Source organism: Nipponia nippon, unplaced genomic scaffold (genome assembly GCF_047370975.1).
Source record: "Nipponia nippon isolate SJK-2023a ecotype South Korea unplaced genomic scaffold, ASM4737097v1 scaffold_2, whole genome shotgun sequence".
In the NCBI taxonomy this organism is placed as follows: Eukaryota; Metazoa; Chordata; class Aves; order Pelecaniformes; family Threskiornithidae; genus Nipponia; species Nipponia nippon.
In genome coordinates this window covers 122,817,054-122,837,180 of record NW_028262336.1, presented here as the reverse complement: position 1 = coordinate 122,837,180, position 20,127 = coordinate 122,817,054, and the positions used below count along the sequence as shown (strand labels likewise).

The 20,127-nt window shown below is 38.7% G+C and overlaps 1 protein-coding gene across 2 annotated transcripts in view; it reads left to right on the top strand.

Moving 5' to 3' along the window:
* Positions 1-20,127, top strand: part of TMEM135 (transmembrane protein 135) — a 184,917-nt gene that overhangs the window by 31,931 nt on the left and 132,859 nt on the right. For both annotated transcript variants that reach the window (XM_087758856.1, XM_087758855.1), the window contains exon 4: positions 9,753-9,786. In XM_087758856.1, coding sequence (XP_087614982.1) covers positions 9,753-9,786 — 34 coding nt within the window. The remainder of the gene's footprint in view (positions 1-9,752; positions 9,787-20,127) is intronic.

The window sequence follows — 20,127 nt, the reverse complement described above, 5'->3', positions numbered from 1 at the left end:
TTAATCCGTCTTTTGCACGACTAATTCATAGCTCCTAACTGGATTTGAAGCCTGTTTTTAATATGACTTAATATTCTGTCATTGGGGTTCTAAAGGGGAAAGAAGTGCAAATGGCACTTTATGTTGGCAAGTCTTAACTCCATACCCTACTTCTGTTGGAATAGCTGGTCTGCTGTTTCTGAGTATAAAGGCATTTAGAAGTTAAGTCCCACCATGTGGAAAAACTGTAGTAGTCTTCTGTTTGAGTTGGATTGATTTGTCACGTGAGCTTTTTTTGCATATTGCCTCAGGTATTTTGTAAGCAGTGTAATCCGGTCACAAATGTAATCATTAAAACGTAAGTCTAAAGAGAAAATTAGCGCTAAACATGCAAACAAAACAGTTTGACAGACTAGAAAAGGAGCATTAGACTGCTTAAGGCTTTTGAAATAGATGAAAAAAACGTGATGATTTGAGTAGGTTATCAAAAAACTTGTACTGTGGAATGGACCGTCTCAAACTGGTCACGGAATATGGCTTGGGGAGGGAAAGGCAGCAATTTCAAGGGGCTTCTTGGGAAGCCTCTGGAGCCGCTTCTCACGGGGCTGCTGTGGGCTGGGTTTGGGATGCGCAGGTGGGGTATGGGTGAATGGCTCTTAACCTGAGAAGGGCTGGAGGGTAGAGGTGGAGGAGAACCAGTCAAATACGGGATGAATTTCCACTGGGGGTGGGACAATCCCAAGCTGTCTGCTGGAGTATTAGCCTTATATGAGAATTTTTTTCTCCTTCTTTCTGTCCTTCTTACTCCCAAAATATACTGAGTATATGTTCAAGGCCGGTGAATATTGCATCTCTCTGCAACTCTGAAATTTCCGTGCCCTGTCTTGCTCTTCTTCCTAATTTTTATTAACAGTTCTGTCCATTATGTCCTCTTTTTGCTATGAAACAGTAGTGGTTGCCAGCAAAATATGTAGAAGCAATGACCCGCTGTTGCTAAGGATCCCCAAAGCAGTTTTGCTCAAAGAGTATTTGCTTTTGTGCCCTATGCACATACCTTCCAGACAGAGCGGCCAAGCAGCACATGTTGTATCCCAACTGAGAAGGTGCCCAGAAAAGAACCGAGTGTTTTCTTTTTGATTGACTGAGCTGATTAAAAACAATCCTGTGTTATTATCAACAGTCCAAAGAAATTGTTATTTGGGGCCTTATTTAACACCAGATAGACCTTCTATACCAAGAATGTTAATAATTTAAAAAATTGCTGGAAATCCTTCATTTCTTTTCCTGAGGTTTGATTAATTTGTTATTCTTCTGTTATCTACTAGTCAATCCTTTTATGAAACTAATAAGCTTTTTGGAATCTGATTTTTATCTCTTCATGGAATCTTGGGAGGTTAAATCACGCTTTAATTAAGAGGTTTTTTCCCCCTCTGTAGGTCAGCCTTTGTTTTGACTCTGTTGGCTCTGTAGATACCATAGACAAACTGGGAGAGGAGGAAGAGGGAGGGAATGTTGAAAGAAAATCTGTATAAAATAGAGTATAAAACAGTTTAAAAATTAAACTATAGATGTTATCTTATGTTGCACTAGCTGAAAACTCGGTAAGAATTATTGGTACTAATTTAACTGGAATGTATTACTGTAGATGTATTTTCTTTTTGGCTTCTCTCCCTTTCCAGTTTTCTCATACCCTTTCTTTGGCATGTGTTCAAATCATAGAACATGTTGACTTTCTTTTCTGTCCTTTTAAGAACAACAAATTCTGAGTATTTGCAAGAAAAAATAACCATTTTACTTAACGTGTAATGTGCTCGAAGCAAGTATTACTGATTTGCAGTTTTGAACAACGTCAATTTCCCAAACTGTAAAGTGTTCATTTCCTTCTTTAAACAACCCAAAATTTTGAAATAGAAAATTGCTTGAAAACAACCAGTGGCCCGTGGGTCCTTTAGCTGTATTTTTTGATATGAAGTTATGTGCCTGAACATTGTCTTCCTGTGAAAGACTTGCTACTGGTATTTACTAAGTTCAAAAAGTAATCATTTTCTTTTTGGAAAACGTATTGCTTAGGTCTGTTTTCATAATTTTCAGCATTATTTTGAAAGCTTATCTGTTCCTGCTGATTTTAAGTGAACTTTTGCACCAGGATTTCACTGCTGGCCTCCAGCTGTCAGTAGGAAATTGGTGGGTGTGAGAGATTAACGATACCCTAAACATAATCTGTAGTACTTGTGTTATTACAGGGATGCAATCGCAACTCCAGATCTATAGTTGGTTAGCTTGTGGTGTCAAGCTGCTGTAGAGCAGAAAAAAAAGAAAAACCCTTCATTTTGACCTCTTTCTTTTCAGGGGAAACCTGTGATTTGTGTGTTTGATTTAATTCTGCAGGTTATAAAGTGGTGTGTTTTACAGTGTGGGGGGGAGGGAAGCTGGGGGGAGGAATTCTTCCTGTTTTTGCAGACCACAAATCCTGTCTGGGGAGCCATTACAAACTATTATGTTAGCTTCTTAGTTTATGTTCAGAAATTTAAGCCAGAGTTAACTCTTTCTTTTTCCTTCTTTTTTTATTTAAAAAAAAAAAAAGGACAAATGTTCTCCAATTTTACTATAACAGGTCAGTACAGCGTAAGTTATGTGCTCTTTACCTTTTTTTTTTTTTACATTCCTCCCCATATATACCTTTGAATCCACTGATTCCTTTGAAAGTAGTTTTATTTGTGATTTCTTAGACCTGTAGAGAATCCAGAAAAGGATTATTGGTTAAAATAAGGTGATAACTGTCAGAATATGCAGCAGACTCAATGAACAGTGGTATTTGTATAAAATTCAAACTTGAATTTGTAGGAAACTTATAAAAATGTGTTTTTTCATAAATTCACTATGTTAAAGCCATGCGTAGTTCAGATCTTGTTGTATAGGTCACAAGAAAAGGTCAGTTTGACTTGTTTCATTCTAGTACCTATTTATTCTCAGGTCAGGCTTACTGGTTTGACAACACTAAGAATTTTTGGAAAAGCAAATAGTAGGAACGTGATGTTTTGGGCTGGGGATGAAGTTGGGAAGCTTTAGAGCAAATATAAAACTGTTCTTGTCTTAGTAGTGAGTTGGATATTTTTATTTTGTGGGGTTTTGCCCCCTACCTGTTTAAATTTACTATATACGTGGAGAAACATAACCCATCAGTGAGGCTGTTTAATCAGAGAACGTGTTCATGCATAAAGTTTTTTAACATGCTGCTTTATCCATCTTCAGGCTCCTTCTAGCCGTCTCTGCTAGAGACACACTGCTGCTGTACGCTGGGTTACAAGAGCTGTAGCAGGGTACTGGGCCTGGGTGTACTTGCTCCAGTGTGTACCTCGCCCTCTGGTGTGAATGTACTGGCTGGCTGGTACAGCTCACACCTAGCGCTATTCTCACTGGGAGAGGTGCCTGCTTAGTCAATTTATGTGAATTTTGTACGTAGTGGTATTCATCTTGCTGTAGTTATTTCCTGTTATTTCTGACTTGGTCACTTACTTCCCTTTTAGTTTTAAGCAAGAAAAAAAAAGTGATCATAAAAAACACAAGACTGGTAAAAAAAAAATGCAATTATAGTAGTTCAAATATGTTTAATTAATTGCAGTGAATGTTTAGATTTCAGGATGTCTACTCAGAAAGGTTTGTGGTTTAACTGAAACAAGGCAATAGAGAAAACAATGCTTTAAACTTTGTATTGCCAAAAAAAGTTCTGGATGAGAAAACCGCAGGGACTGGAGTGCTGCGTATTAGACGTATGAGATGGACAGGGCAAGGCAAAACATATGAAAGAAAGAAATATTCAAAAGGAGGAATGAATATTCAGCGAGAAGTAGCTTCAAAATGACGGGCCTACCCCTTTTCTGTGTCTCTTCAGAGAAAGAGAAGGTGTTTGCTTTCTGTTGGAAATTTTCTTTGAGTGGTGCTGTGGTTGCAATAATTAATTTATGGTAAAATTGCCATAAGCATAAGCATGTTCTGAGGATTCATCCCACCTTCAGGCAAGGTTTTTTTTCTGTTGTTGTTGCTTTTTTTTAGCTTAGCAACAACTCTATATTTAAAGGAAAACCATAAATATATTGAAGGAAAACCATAAATAAGGAGGGAGAACTGGCAGTGAGTTTCATAGGAAAAAATATCTTGGTAGTATTTTAAAAATTGGTATTTTATATGATTTGCTATTATTACATGAAGCAAAAACACATGCTACTTGTGAAAGTAAAGTTATTCTTTGAATTTTATAACGTGTCAAGCTAAGCAAGAAAACATTCTTTAGGAAACTGTTCCACAAATAATATGTTGGCATGCAGATTTGGACAGTTGTCATTGCTTCTATTGGCATGAATAGGATTTTCAACTCGTGTCTAAGGGGAATTGGACTTTGGCCTCAATCAAGTAAGTTTTCCAGAATTTACAGCATTTACATGAAAATATAAATACCTTGCTCACAGGCAGATGCATTCAAAGTTTGAGAGTGGCACTTAGTGATTTATTTGACTTTAAAATACTATTGATTAAACAAAGAATAGGAAATCTTTAATCTGCTCTTTATTTCCTTTATTTTCATTTTAAGTCCTTGAAGATGAGTTCTGAAAAATTGAGACAGTTTCAGTAAAGAGCCATGGGTACGATTAAAATCTTAGGAAACATTGTGGAAAAACTGAAGGAGCTCAGTTTTTGTTTAACAAATGGTATGTGGGTGACTTGATTGGACTCCGTAGTGTTGCAGTGGAGGTACAGATGTACCTGGTTTCAGTGACCAGAGTCTTGTCTAAAGTAGGGTGCAAATTGTAAAGGGAAATAGCATTAGAATAACTTATCACTGGTTGTGGTGACTTCATTGGAAATACTTCAAGACAAATTTGATCTTTTTGAAGAAGTGGCTAATTCATTAAAGAAAAGTTTGTGTTTTGTATTAGTTAGGAAGCCAGATTATTTATCACTGTAGTCTCTTCTGTTTTTATAATCTGTGGACAAAATTATGTGTGATATTTTGAAGCTGTTTTCCACCGTTTTTTTCTGTAGAATGATAGAATTGTTCAGATGAGCCTTGGGAAGCAAGGACCAGCACTGAGTTCAGACCGGCTTGCCTAGGGTTTTGTCCGGTCAGCCTTGCACACCTCTGAGGACAGAGGTCTGACAACCCCTCTGGGTCCCCGTTCCGATGCTTGGCTGCCTTGATGGAGAAAATGCCGTCTCCTCAGGTCAAGGCAAAATCTCCCTGGCCGTGCTCGTGGTCCTCCCTGCCGGCTGATCAATGCCTGTTTTGCACTGGGGACCAAAGCTGGGCGCAGTACTCCGTGTGGAGTAGTGAGTGCCAAGTAAAGGGGATTAATCATTTCCCTTGACCTCCTACCTACACTTCTGGTAACAGAGCCCAGTACACTGCTAGGCTTCCTCGCTATTTTTATCCTATAGCTTTTTGGTTTTTTTGTAACAGTTATTTTAGACTCTTTCCTCTGGGCAATGCAATCACAAAAATATGTAGTTCTCTGTTGAGGTTTATAGGCCGTAGTTTAAGAGCTATTGCTGTTAGAATTTGGTCTGAACATTACCAAGTTGTCCGAAAAGCAAATATTATCAATTTAAACTTTTCTTTGAGGAAGGTATAAATGAACAAGAGAATTATTTTCTGGAAGCCCGTGGTCTTTTGTAATTTAAACATTAAAAGTGGAATCCATGAGATGGGAATTGTTCAGCCACAGATGACGTGACCTGTGCTGAATAACTAAACTTGGAGACATTGGCTGCTCAGTTCCTTAACAAGCATACAAGAAAATTCACGTGAAAGTGTGAACTGGGGGGAAAAAAAAAGAGAAACAAGATGAAAAGTATGCTAAACACTACTGCTCTTTGGTACTTGAATTAAAGGGTAATTAAAAAATGTGATTGCTTTTGTGAAATCCTCCTTTTCAGATAAAAGATACCAGTCTTGTTAAGACTTTTTCAGAATAGTTTTTCTTCAGTTCTTTAACACAACAGACTGGCAGGACGGACCAGGACGTGCCATCCCATCTCTTGTCCCACGGATGCAGCTCTCTTGGATGCTGACTTACGTCCTTGTCCTAGTTCAGCCTTGGTCTGCCGCTCATGAATTTTGCCCCTAGCTTGTGTTTTCCCTTCCCTAATTAAAGATTGCATATGTCATTAGAAACAGAGCACGGTATGGGAGATACTGTCGGTTGAAGAGGTGAGAGGGAGGCAGTGAGAAGCCAAAATGAAGATCTTGATGAGAGCAGCCTCTGGAAGAAAATGGCATGCGACAGAGACGAGGGAGGAGGAAGGGGCAGTAAGGATTTGTGTGCATCTCCTTGGGCTTTCCCGTAGCGGCCTTGCCGAACCATCGCTGGTGTAACTACTTGCTCATGTTGGTGCTCCCGAGATTAATGGTCAGCGCTGGTTCATGGACCTTGGGGGTGAAACGTTAGCTCTTTATTAACATCTTTATGCCTCCCCAAAGCAGGTGGTTAGACATGGCTGAGTAATTATTTTTGTTGTTTAATTATTTCCTGCTCTTGTAATACAATTTCCCGATTATATTCTTCTCTTATTTACCAGCTGCAGTTTTGATACAGTCCTTGGGTTGTACCAGTGACCCTTTCGCTTGGCCTACCTCCATCTTTCTGTCCTGTTTTCTATCAGCTGTCATTGCTACAAAATAGCGCAACATTTTCTGAACTTCCACCCGCTTTTTAACAGTTGAGTTCAGGGTTGGGTTAGGCTTGCTGGATCACATTTGCACAGGACCAGGAAAAATCCCGTTGTTTTGGTTTTGTTTTTGTTTTTTCCCCAGAAACATGGGGCTATTCATTGTTAAAACAATCCCAGAATTAATTTGGAGTAAGAAAACCTTGTGCTTGGAGTTAGCCAGGGCCTCGTAGAGCAGCAGATAGGGACGGGCTTGCCGCAGGCACTTTCAGATGATGTCATCCAGCAACTTTCTGTATTTTCAGCTCCGGAAGTTACTGCCTTGTGCGCATTCGTTGTCTGCGCGTTCTCCCTCCTCCCGACCCCCTACGTCTCGCATCAGTCTCGCTGCAGCCGCACTGCAGCTTCTGATTTCTTTCCTTCCTCTTCTCTAGCCCCCTTTTCCTTTCTTTGTCCTTGCGGTTGGCGAGTTGCATTTTACACTTAGCCGAAACGGACCACAATAGAAGCTAAAACTTTGTGAGATCAAATTTGTAGTTTTTTTAGTATTTAAAAATTCAGTGGGAGGCTAGAAGATCCTGCCTGCATGTCATCCCTGCCTGTGTGACGTAGAGACTGAAGGAGAGAATCCGCCAAGTAAAGCGCGTGCGCGTACAACAGCCGTGCTGGTTTGCGCACGCTATATGTAATACAACGGTGAATGCACACACCGTGCTCTTAAAGCTGCGTCTGTCACTCGGTAGCTGGTGGTAGCTTCTCGCAGGTGAGTGCGTTACTGCAGGCCGTTATTGAAGTTCTGACGTTTTACAGAATATTCAAAGTGTATTGAGTTACCACATTAGTCTCATGGGTAAATTTCATTCTGTGTTTCCAAACAGCTGAGCATTTGGATATTTATCCTAAACTTTTCATACTATTACAGGAGTAAAAAAAAAAAATAAAATCCAAGAGACGTGAAGTATCCAGTATTTTTCCCCACGAGAACAAATTAAAAAAAAAAATTTACAGTACACAGGACTATATTGGCTGTCAATTTGGTAATCGGGAGGGTCAGGACACCAATATTATTTTATCCTCTGAGCTAAGCAGCTGAAAGACTGGGTGATTGTTTACAGACCAGCCTGAGAGTTGAATTCATCTATTACATGAGGTGAATTTTCACCCCTTCCTGCAGTATTTTGATGCTTTATTACAAGTTGTAGAGATCTCTTTGCTTTAACATTTACAGACCCTATTTCCTATCTGTTGTCTTTTTGTTTCTTGTGTGCCTCGTCCTCACCAAATTTTTAGATTGAGGCTTTTTTTTCTTAGGTTTCTGTGCAAGAGTCTTGTTTCTAATACCTGGCACAGAGTAGTACTAGGTGGAGAAGGTATACAAAGAGCAGATTCAAAACTCTGCTTTTTAAAAAACAAACAAACAAACAACCCCCAAACTGATTTTGCTAGTTAAAGTTTTGAACTTAAGCCAAATTTGAATCTTCCCTGTGAATAGAGAGCAACTTGTGGAACTCAGGATGGTGCATCATTGCTTCCTGCAAATTCAATGTGTTGTGAAAGCACTAAAGCTTTTAAGTGGATTATATCCCTGTACCTTAGACATCTGCTGTGAAAAACCTCGAGCTGGATGTGTAACTTGGCAAAGTTATAAACACCTAAACATGGGGTCAGAAAATACCGAATAAACTTGTATTCGGATGGTTGAAGCCTGGCAACTATGCAATAGGAATTTCTCTCTTTCCTGCTACCTGTGATTTTGTTTTGCTTGCTTCTTCAACCGAGGTGATAGCAAGGTATCTTCAGTTAACATACTGTTCTCTTAAGCACTCTATGAATGCTTGAAAACTTCGTCTCATGAAAAAACGGAACATACAAACCTGGGTTGGACCTTCTGTTATTCGTGTAGTAGCAATATAAAAAAATCCTAAATGATGTGAAGACAAAGATGAGATCAGGTTATAAACCTGGTTCCAGACTGAGAAACTTTGATGGTTAAACATGTGGTGCCTTCTATGTCATTTTCAAGTTTTGTGTATAACAGCAGTGGGGACAGTCAGAAAAATCCCAAATACTACAAGGCTGACAGTAAAATCAAGAAGTTAAGAACAGCATTCCAGTAAGAAATACTGAGTTTTCCAGCCTTTGGCCATAGTCTCTAAGCTAATCTTTGCGGAAGAGCAGGAAGGAGTGAGGGCAAAGCAAATCCACGGTGGTAAGGTTTTCCACTTTCTCAAGGCTGACGGTGACTTGTGAATGATGTATAGAAAATAACTGTTTTTCATCTGGGCCCTACAGTGGCATCCAGCACAGGCTGTTACTGGAGCAGCTCACATCTGCATAGTCAAGAGTTCAGTTTTGGTCTTCTGCTGCAGGAGCATCAGCAGAAGTGTGAGAGCATGAGCTGAAGTTCATACTTTTCCTGTCTAAATAGCAGTGTGAGCTATGGGCAGGGACATAGGGACAGATCCGAAAATAGAAGGGGGGGGGGGGGGGGAGAAAAAAAATGAGGTAAAGGTTAGAAGAGAAAATGGTGGCGGCTGTGCCAGGGCGCTGTTGGCATTGTGACTCTCAGCTAGAAAAGGCGGGGCGTACTGGTTTGAGCCAAGATTTCTGCATCACTGGTATCAGTAGAAAACACTTTTCATGATAACATAAGCAGAAGGGCTAAGGCGCCTTGAGTTACGTAGCACTGATCACAAAACAGAAGCTTACACACAAGCATGTTTCTGTAAATTCAGAATTTAACTTGGGCTTTGGCCACAGTTTGTATGTTTACGCTCCCAGCTCGCGTGTAGGCTTTTATTTTGTGATGAGTGCTGTGTAATTCAAGGTGCCTTGCCCCTTCGTGAAGGCCTCAGGACTCACGCAGTAGCAAGTTGCTATATATAACTTGGTTCATGTAATTCCTCACTGCTTTGAATACCGTGCCACCAAGGTGCTATTTTTGGTTTCATACATATTTTTTTATAGGGTGGTAATGATTTGTCCTCCATCACTAATCTGTTTTTTTAAACTCTCTTCTTTAATAAAATATTCTTAATGCTTAAAGTGTTTTTCTTCAGTGTGGAAAAAATGTATAATTCATTCACTAATTTTATCATTTCTGTTTATAGGAGAGGTCTCCTCACAATTTACATGGCCAATCAAGTAAGTAGTCCTTTATTTCAAGAATAAAAATATGTACGATCCATTGGAAATGTGTCTTGATTAAAACTGATGCTGAGATTCATTGCCTTCTAAATCCTTCCAGGATTTTTTTTTAAGAATTACGTGTTATTAGGTAAATAAAATTATCTTAAGAGCAAATTGTGACTATAGGTCTTGTGGAAATAGCTGCAAAGCAAAGGCTGAAATGTATTTCATTGTGCTATGCCCAAAATTTCTTGTATCATAGCCCCAGGAAAATGGGTGGTTTTATATATCCCCTCCATAGTAGAATGACACCTGGTACTTTTAATGTTCATTATTTTGCAGATGAGTAATCCAACACCGTTGGATTTTTACTTTAGGTTTGTAATTAATTGTTTCTCAAACATAGCAAATATTGCACATGCAAACACTTTTACCACATGATTGTATAGATTTAAATTTTTTTGTGTCATATTCCTTATCTCACTCAAATACATAACAGTAGTGAATTTATCTAAATGACGCTTTGTGCATTAACTTTTTCTAAGCATGTAACACTTCTGTTACACGATCATTCTCCTTTAGAACTGATTTTATTCTGTCAAAAGAATTACCTGAGTTTTCCATAAAGTTTGAGTTGTGTAAAGAGTCACGGAAACTGCAAAAAAAAGGAAACAACCTAAGCGTTGTGTTCCAGTCTACTGTAACAATTTGCTGGGGCCTCAGTAGAGTTGTGCAAGTGTAGATCTCTGATGATGAAAAGAGTCATGAGTAAAAGTGATGAGACAGAGGCAATGTATTGCAGTACGGACTAGGGTGGTAAAATTGATACCTTCTCTTCCATCCTTGTAAAGTCATTGATGGTGACTCTTGTGATTCTGAAGATTTTGGGAGGGGAGCTTTTGGAAGGAGGTGACATCATATGTTTGCTAGCAGGTGAATATCCTGGAAACTCCCTATAAGCGTTTGCCAAACGCAGTACAGACTTCTCTCAAATTCTGGTGTTTAACAATTTCTTTTAGGCAAAAATTGTTTCTTGGGTTATTCTGCATTCATATACTGCCTGTCATTACAGACTGACTCGTGAGTGGAGCTTACAGACTTCAGAAGAGAATAAATTAATTCTTGCCATTAATTCTATTATTGTCAAGTACCATTTTAACTTCTATAGGTGCTTGACTTGGATGGCTCGTACAGTATCCTTTAGGATTCCTCCTCTTTGTAAAGTTTTTTTCCTAATTTGAAAAGATGAAAAGTCCCTTTCTTGAAATGTAATTAATTAGATGTTCAGACCCTCCTCGATAACACATGGGAACAAAGCTGGATTCCTACAGGTTATGTTAACCTTGAAAGGTTTGAAGTTTTCCTTGAATTCAAAAGAGCAACTCTGTAGAAACTCCTTGTTCAGGAAAGGTAGGTTATAAAAATGGTGATAATTAGTTGGGCATGTCATCATTCATTTGGGATGGACTTTTCAAGAGAAGGGTGAAATAAGTGTGCTTAAATAGCAGCACCTCTGAGTATCACAATTCTGAGAAAGCTATCATCCCGTTCACGGCTCTTAAGCTGCGATGCCACATAGTTCACATGATGTTGGACGGTGTTATAAGGGAAAAGTCAACTGATGCAGTTGCATTTTATTGAGACCATTCAATGTAGTGGATATTCTCTTCAGCATAATGGTTTCTTTTAGTCACAAATCCTTGGTGAAGTCAGGGCTACCAGGGTTTGCTTTGTAAACTGCCCTTGATCATGAGGTACCTTGTTAGCAAGCTGTGTAGTCATTGTAAATGTTTCCCTATTTGTGCTGCTTGTCTTTGGTTTAGAACTTTACATGCTTTGATAACATTCACTTAGAAATTTACTAAGCCTTTAAAACGTTTATTTCAGTAATCTTTAGTTTGCAGCATGCCCCATTCTGAAAGCTGGCAAATTTTAATCACTAATGATGGCAGCCAGATTGTGAAATTACACTGCATTTCTTGCATTCTGTAAAACTAGTGTCAGGACCTATTAAGATATTCATTGAACTAAATGTATTACTTTGTTTTGTTTCACTTTTTACTAAACTATGTTTTGCAGCCTGAGCGATAATAATTGAGGCTTTTCATGTGATTCTTCATGTGTGCCTTTTCCCAGTTAGACAGACAGGAGGTAATTGTAACTAGGTTTATTGGTTTTTATAAGCAATTATCATGATTGTTGCTGTAGTGAATTTTTATAGCCATATTAAGGCTTTTAGATCAGAAAACTTTACTTCTATTGTCCTGTTGGCAATACGTCACTATTTATCAGAGATGAATGTGCTTAGTGAAAAAGGGGAAAGATGTGCTAAAGTCTTTATGCATGGCTGGTGTTTCGCAGTTCAGTGAGTGAAATCCAGTAGAACATGAAAGGCAGTGGGTCTAAGGACTTTTGTTCTAAAAGTGACGTTTTTATTGATTTCTAATCTGGACCTGCTAGAAACATATGAACAAGTGTCCTGGCTAATTTTAAATAAGTCAGTGATTTATAGATTTATGTGAACATGAACTTCCCAGTTGTGTTTCCTTGCTGTTTACACAACAAAATGACAGATTAAAAATAAGCTGTTTAGGTTATATATACTCTATGGAAAAATTGAATAAAAATGCTTTCTTAGACCAGCTTTCTGCTAAATTGAAGCTATACAACAATGCACTTCAGGGCTTCCATTTTTTTTTCTTTTTAAGATAAGAACCAGAAATAAGTATAGGAGTGAAGGATCTGTAGTTTTAATTTTGATATGCAGAGTCTAAAATCAACTTCTGAGCTTCTCGCTGGAAGTCAGTCAAAGTTTTTAGAAGTAAATTAATATGCCTGAGCCCTAACATTGTTGAACACGTGGGTTTGGAAATTTTTAACTAGTTACAGTCTGAGACCTGACGTTTCTGTAATACCCTGGAGCAGAGTAGCAGTAGTCAGTGCTGTGGACCACACAGGAGCACGGAGCCTTTCAAGTTCTATTTTGGATTGCACATGTTAAAGTCAAGAAATTTCTAGGATCGTAAGAGATGCATTGGTAGTGAACATATAAGATGATCCTTCATGGATAACTGGAGATCAAAAGGAACCCCAAGATTCCAACAAAAGATGGAAAATGAAATGTAATCTCTTCAGTTATTTTTATCTGGAAAAGTAGATGACATTAATGACTGCCCATGGGTAAGACATATAGCTCTTATGTTTCAAAACAGTTATGGCATACTTCATTGTGAACAGCTCAACAGTTGAGTTGCTTTTAAGTTGAAGAAACCATGCCTTTGGATCAGGATTTTTTTTTTTTTTTTGTGTTGCCAACAAAACGAACAAAGGCTGCCGTCAGTATGCAAGATAGCAAGAGACTGATCTGGACTAGGGCCAATGTGATACAAAACTTTTGAGAAACAAAAATTTAGGAAAATTGATATGTTGCCATTGAAATGCTACACCAAAGAGGCAGTTATCCTACCATGTGCTGAACTACAAAATGCGGTTTTTTTCCTTTATCAGAAAAAATGGAAGTTTCTTCACATGCTATGTTTGAAATTCAGACTATGCGTCACTGTATCAAAGGCTTTCTTCGTTTTGTATTACAGCTTCTAATGTACTTAGAAAATTGGAAATGTTAATGTTAACAAGTTGCTCTTGAGGGTCACGGGTTAAACAATGTAAAGCTCAAGTGTAAGATAAGGCAGCAAAAGGCAGAGGGATGCTGTCGAGGACTGGTTCTTGAGCGTGATGGGAGGAAGAGGTGTAGGAATCTGGCCCAGCCATAGAGAGAGCATCAGGTTGTGGAAAGGTATAAATTTGAAAAATAAGACAAGAAAGATAGGAAGAAAAGGAGGCAGAGAAGTACAAGCCAAAGATGAGAAATGAGAATTTATCGTGGCAAGAGACATGAAGGGACTGGAGCTGGGCTGATGTGATGGGGGTTGGTTTGTGGGAGTGTTACAGGTATAACAAGTGGAAGAAAGATGAGAAAACGTAGAGTCTATTCTCGTTAAAGCAGTGAGCAGATGATAAAGAAAATGATGGGTTTGTGGGGAAAGGAAAGGATGAATTCTATTGCAAATAATATGAAGAGAAATTTAACAAGAGCCTGGAAAGAGAGAGACAGAAAGGGTATTATTGAACTCCTTGGATATGGCAGTTGGAGAAATTGTTGTCAGCAATTGCGTTTGGATAAAGTTTACACAGAAATATGAAGATCCCGTGTTTTATTTATCGCTATGCTGATGTTAGGTCATCAGTGCATCTGCCGTTTATGAAGTATTGTATACAGGTCATCATATACCAAGGAAGAGATACTGTTTGAAAGTAAGAAATACACAGCCACGCTTGCAATCAGTCGTATGGAAGCAAAGTATGGGAGGAACGGTGCATCTTCCCAGGGACGGTGCAAGACCAGTGATAATGAATAGAAACGCTGAGAGGAAAGTCAAGAGTGTAAGAAGAGTGGAATAAGGGAAGACCTTCAAAATTTTGTACGTCCAAACTTTTGACGCTTTTTGGAAAACCTCTGAGAGCTGCTGCGGCCGTGCTCACTTTAACAGCCTGCTAATGAAGCTGAGAGCATGCTTACCTCGCTGCTGTTCCTTTTAGACGTACCAACTCCTTCCCTATGTCTGCTATTTTAGAAATACTTTTTTCATTTGTATTTCAGCTCCAATTAAGAAATTGTTAAAGCTTCTAAGAAATACTGTTCACATTAAACAAATACTGAACCGAACAAGTTGATGAAGGGCATTCCAGTGGGTGATGCTCTGCTTCTGTATATGATAGAGAACAAGTAGTACAGCTGAGCACAAAGTTTCTTGCAGTTTTAAAGTAGTCCAAGCAGTTTCACAGTTGAATTGTTTTTCAGTTGCATAAATAGACTAAATCTGGGCTCATTTTGGCTGTATCTTTGTTTATTCCAACCAGCCAGTGTGAAGGCTGCATGTAAGTTGTGCCCTTAAAGCTTGAAACATTTGGTCTAGGAGCATGCAGAAATGCTGAAGCACAGACTTAAAAAGAAATCTCTCAGGATTGAATGGAGAAATAAGTATCCAGTGCTCTTCAGTCAGATTTAACTCCAGATACTTGTATGTTTTTTTTTTTACAGGATGGAAGTCATAGTGATTCAAAATATTACTAAATCTTTGTGCTTTGCAATATTCTAAAAAAATCGAAGCCATTAGCCTAATTTAAGATATTTGGCACACACAGGCAGCAAAGTAGATACCAAGCTTGACAGAGATATGGTGCAATATAAAACATGGTTCAAATGTTTGAGGCCAAGGGCCCTCCACTATCACTTTCCATATACACTAAATTTGTTGTTATTGTTTCACGCTTTGTGGGGGTGATACGTGGAGGGATGAAAGAGAGGAGTGAGGCTTGTTATGGCAAGAGGAGAAGCAACAACAGAAATCCACTTTTAAGCTGTGGTTTTGCTGATCCTGTAGTTTTCAGTTTTTGCTAAAGGCAAGCTGGTAATACTGTAAAGGAAGGTACTTGCATGCAAGAAGTGCTCTGACACTGAGCATTCTTGAGTGATTTTTCTCACCAGCTTATCAAGCACTTTCTGTACAAAATTGCCAATGTGTCTGAGTTGTTATGCGTGTTTCAAGAAATACCTTGTGCCAGTTGCAATTAAATGCAGGAGGATACTATGAATAATACAGGTTGAAGGTGTGTGCTTGTTTTTTTTTTTGAGCAATGTGTTGGCTATAAAAATCATGTTTCTATCATTTGCATAACTTGCAAATGAGAAATTATCACCTACTGCTGTTATATGGTATAAAACATTGTGTACTATTTAAAAAATATCCTTTAAAATAAAAAAAAAGTCCATGATTGCCACTTCTTCATTGATGATTCTGTGAAATAGGTATTTAACATGTCCCCTTTGTTTTGGCAAACCATTGTATTTGGTTACACAGTTTGTTTATTGTAACAGGAGAAAATGTTTTCTGTTTAAACTTACTAAACCGGCACTTTATAAACAGGGCACCGACTGGCTCCTTTTCTTCTCCATGGGAACAATTCAGTTTTAGTCAAAAGATGGAGGCAATGCAGAATGAAGAAGGGCAGATGGATTTACTTTTACCCAATACATATTTTAAAGTTTTTAGAAGTACTGGCTTCAGTAAAACGGATTTGACCACTCCTCCCTTTTCTTTTTAGATAATTAAAGTTTTGTTGTGTGCTTTCATGTGATTCTTAGTATTAACATTATATAAGGACTGCCGGGACAGGGGAGCTTACCTGTTCTGTTAGCATATTAGCTGAGATAGGAATACCTGGATTTTTTTTTAGTTTTCTAACATTTCAAAAGTAATCTCTATAACTGAAAGTGCGTCAGGTAAAGGCTTGAGACGCTCGTCCCCCAGGAGGCTATCTGTCCTTCTGCCACCAGCTCTTCCTTGCTTTGTCACCATTAGCTGCGCCCCTCTTCTGGGGTGTCGGTGGCTTTGGTTACAGCAGCAGCTGGCAGGGACCATGTATATTTATTCTCTAATGGTGTCCAGGGTGGATACCCCTTTTATTCCTTGCGTTGTCACTTTTTGAGTCTATAGTGTGTCAGTTGAAGTAAAACCATTGCTTAGCTCCTTCTGGCAGGATAGCTTTGTTCTTATAGAATTCTTACAGAATAGTAAGTTGTCTTATTTTCTCTGTTTTGTAAGTTGTTGTTAGAACAGCACAAGTACTTGGATATATGGTTTAGATTGGATATTAGAAAAAATTCCTTCCCAGAAAGGGCAGTCAGGCACTGGCACAGGCTGCCCAGGGAAGTGGTGGAGTCCCCATCCCTGGAGGTATTTAAAAGACGGGTAGATGTGGTGCTTAGGGACATGGTTTAGTGGTGGACTTGGCAGCGCTAGGTTAACGGTTGGACTCAATGACCGTAAGGGTCTTTTCCAACCTAAATGATTCTATGATTCTATGATACTCTGCCTCTGACCTCCTGGTTAACTTAGAGGAAAATGTTCCTGTTTGAAAGCTCCCAGGGAAGCTCTCCTGTTTTCCTCATTGAAAACCACGCTGAGCTAGAACGCAGGATCGTAAAGTAATTCCTGCCTCGTGGAGGTCAAAGCCCAATGTTGGGACAGCGTTCTGAAGTGAGGTACCGACCTCCCTGGGGAAGCATCTGTCATTGCTGCCTGGGTAAGGGAAGAGCAAAAAGGACAGAATTTGGTACTGTCTAGAAAGAAGTCTCCAGTACTCACTTATGGCAAAATTTCTGCTGTCACATGGACAGACTGCCTTAGGTGGTGACTTGCTGCTGGCTGTAGTTGATAATTTTTGAACTTCTGTCACCAGTTAAGCCTTTAATTTTAGCGCTAACAAGAAACTAGTCTTGTCTGGTATCAATTTAGACATCGATATCAACTCACTAATGTTTTCCCTGAGGCTACAGTTCCAATATATGTTTCTTCCTTAACACATCTCAAGTCTGAAGCTCAGCTGAGAGTCCTGAATCCCCACCTCTAATAGTGGCATTTTTGCTACTATTTTGGCCCACGTTGTAATGTGGGATTTTGTGAAGACTTGTTTGTTTCTGCTTCTATCAGGTCATTTTTCTGCTATTTTGTCATCTGGATTTAGGAAGAGAGCCTCTTCCATAGCTTCTGCTTCGTTACTGCCTGGAAAAATGAGGTAGAAAACAAAGAACTCGCATCTTTTTCATTTCATAGAAGGCATACTCGGATGGAGCTCATCCAACATTTGTTGTATGGCCTTCATCATTTACTCTGTCTTACAGTTTAAAGCCAGGCAGAGTCAGCCCCTCATTCTCAGAATGACACTTGGGGTATGGGTGATGTCATAGCACGACAGTCAAGTGTCACAAATGCACTTTTTGACAATGACGGAGGACTTGAATGTAACCTTGTTTACCAAACTCGGGGAAAAGAATCAAGATTGATGGATTTTTATCCTTTAGATTTTAAAGAGCAAATCTCAAAGAAGAAAGCTAATCACGTTAGTTTAGACTTGCAGACAGTGTGCTTGAGTAAGAAATGTGGGGATTTTTTTGTATAATTTCAATAGGTAATCTTTAATACTCTATAATTAAATGGTAATGAATTATAGCATTCTCGGCACTAGTGGCACTTAGATTATTTTGCAAAATAAAGCCTCAAAATATGAAGTTGTCTTTCAGAAACATCTCGGAGGAAAAAATCATAATGAAACAAGCAGGCTTACAGATTCAAAGATCTGCATAACTAGAATATACTCGTTACTCATTCTGGTCCCTTTTTCCTTTAGTTTGGACTCTGACAGGTAGAATCAGTAATTGAGAACTAGCTTTTATTAATTTCAAGCTCTTCTAATGCTTCTTATTTGCTGTAATGCCTAGGTATGTATATGCATGTGTTTGCAGAAATAATTAAAAAACTCCAGCTTAGAAATAATTAACTAAACCCAGTTTTGAATAAGAACATGGAAAAGAAAGCTTGTTTTCTCTTCTCAGGAGACTTGTAACTGTTCTTAACCTTGTCGTGCTTCTGCTTTTGTCTCATTGTCTCAGCATCCCCAGGGTACAAAACAGTGCAGGAAGATGCTGCTAATACCATATGCCAGGTGTATACTGCAGTGGTAATGTAAAGGAAGTGTAAATGTAGTAGTAGCAAAAAGCCAAAATGGTTTCTGTTAAGATGTTCATAAAGCTAACGTAGACTCATTGAAAAGGAGCAAATTTTTCTGAGTAGTTTGGAGGAATATGGAAGTTATTCAAAAGAAATGGGTGCTTTTTAATGCCTGACAGTAATGTTCAGATCTATTCCAAAGGCACCGCAGCAGAAGAAAAATTTTACCCTTTCACAGAATCTTTGAGTTTATTGTGGTGACTGTGCAGGGAAGTGTATTGTACGATCAACATTTCCAGACTCCTTGCTTAGAAATTAAATGCAGATGTTTTCAAATAATCAAAGACTTGGGCATGTTTTATTCTAGTCGATAAATGCTCGAGACACTTTCCAAAAATTTTATTTTGGAATTCAGAATTAGATGCCATAAATGGGTAAGCTATATACTTTACACATATCATGTTCTGTGGGATAGGCAGTTTGGCAACTGAAACAGGCAATATTGAAATAAATTGCTACTTTTAAATATAAACATTACATAAAACTCAGGAGGGAAATAAGCTGAAGTCTTACTTTCTTTTAAATAGAGCATAATGTAGACTAATTTGATTAACAGAATACTTTACATAATCAAATTACGGATAATTCATGGCAGTCTATGATGATTTTAAAAGGTCGAAACTTAAGGTCACTGTCACTACCCCCACCCTAAATCTTTAAAAGGCAGATTTTAAAATTAGGAGTCATGTGAACTTAAACATTGCTGATGTCTTCACTTTTAAGTAATACAGTAATAAAGTTAGATCCTGGCAGCTGGCGTTCTTGAGGATTGACATGGCTAATTGGCTTTGGCATCTTAGCCTTAGGAAACCTCATCCATCACTACAGGGCAGGACGTTTGGCAAGAGTCAGAGAAAACATTTAATACTTTGTCTCTTGCTTTCTATGCAAAGCTGCTTTGCATTTTTGAACTTTCCAGTGTATCTTGTTAGAAGCTCGATGTAATACTTATTTTTATGCTCCTTTAACATGATCTTTTACAGTGAATAACTACCTGTTTGACTTTCTAGAATTAGCAAAAATGTCAATATTGCAAATCAATTTTGAAATTTACCTCTCGGATGAAGCTTATAGCTTATGCAGAATTTCATATCAGAAACATGCTAAGTGCTGAAGAAAGCTAGTTGACTTTTGTAGTTAATTCTTTGATAGTTAGTAATTGAGATGAAAATAATGCTTCAGATTCTGAAGAGCTCTCAGACACCCATCTCTAGCGCATATAGCATTTCTGATGGCGAGAATTGCTGTGGGCAGTGATTTGATAGATGAAAAAAGATGGGTCAAGAGTGAGTTCAAGACTTCCCAGCTGGTGAAATCCCAGAAGTGTTTCAAGAAAGTTGAGGTTTTCCTGGTGGAAGTAAAGGGTTTCAGAGGTCTTCTGGGGAAGGCTTGTGAGGGCAAGAGTCTCCTGCTCTTCCTGTTTCACAGCAATCTCAGCAGTCCTCTTCCCTTCTCTCAGATTTTTACATTGTCAGGCAGTCACATTTTCCTCCTCAAACCTTCAAGAAATGCAGGTGTTATCCTCCTTTCTCAGCAGCAGTCCCTGTTACCTGGTAGTTCCTAGTGCCCTCTCGAGCTTCCGAGGTTGTGAGATTTGGGAAGAAGGGGAGATGGGTCTGTTCTGGGAGAAATGGGGGGAAAACACTGTCTGAGGGCTGAGGAAGTTGAGGTGGGACCTTAAGCAAAAGTAATCCTTTCTCTTTATGTGATAATGTAGGTGTAGAAA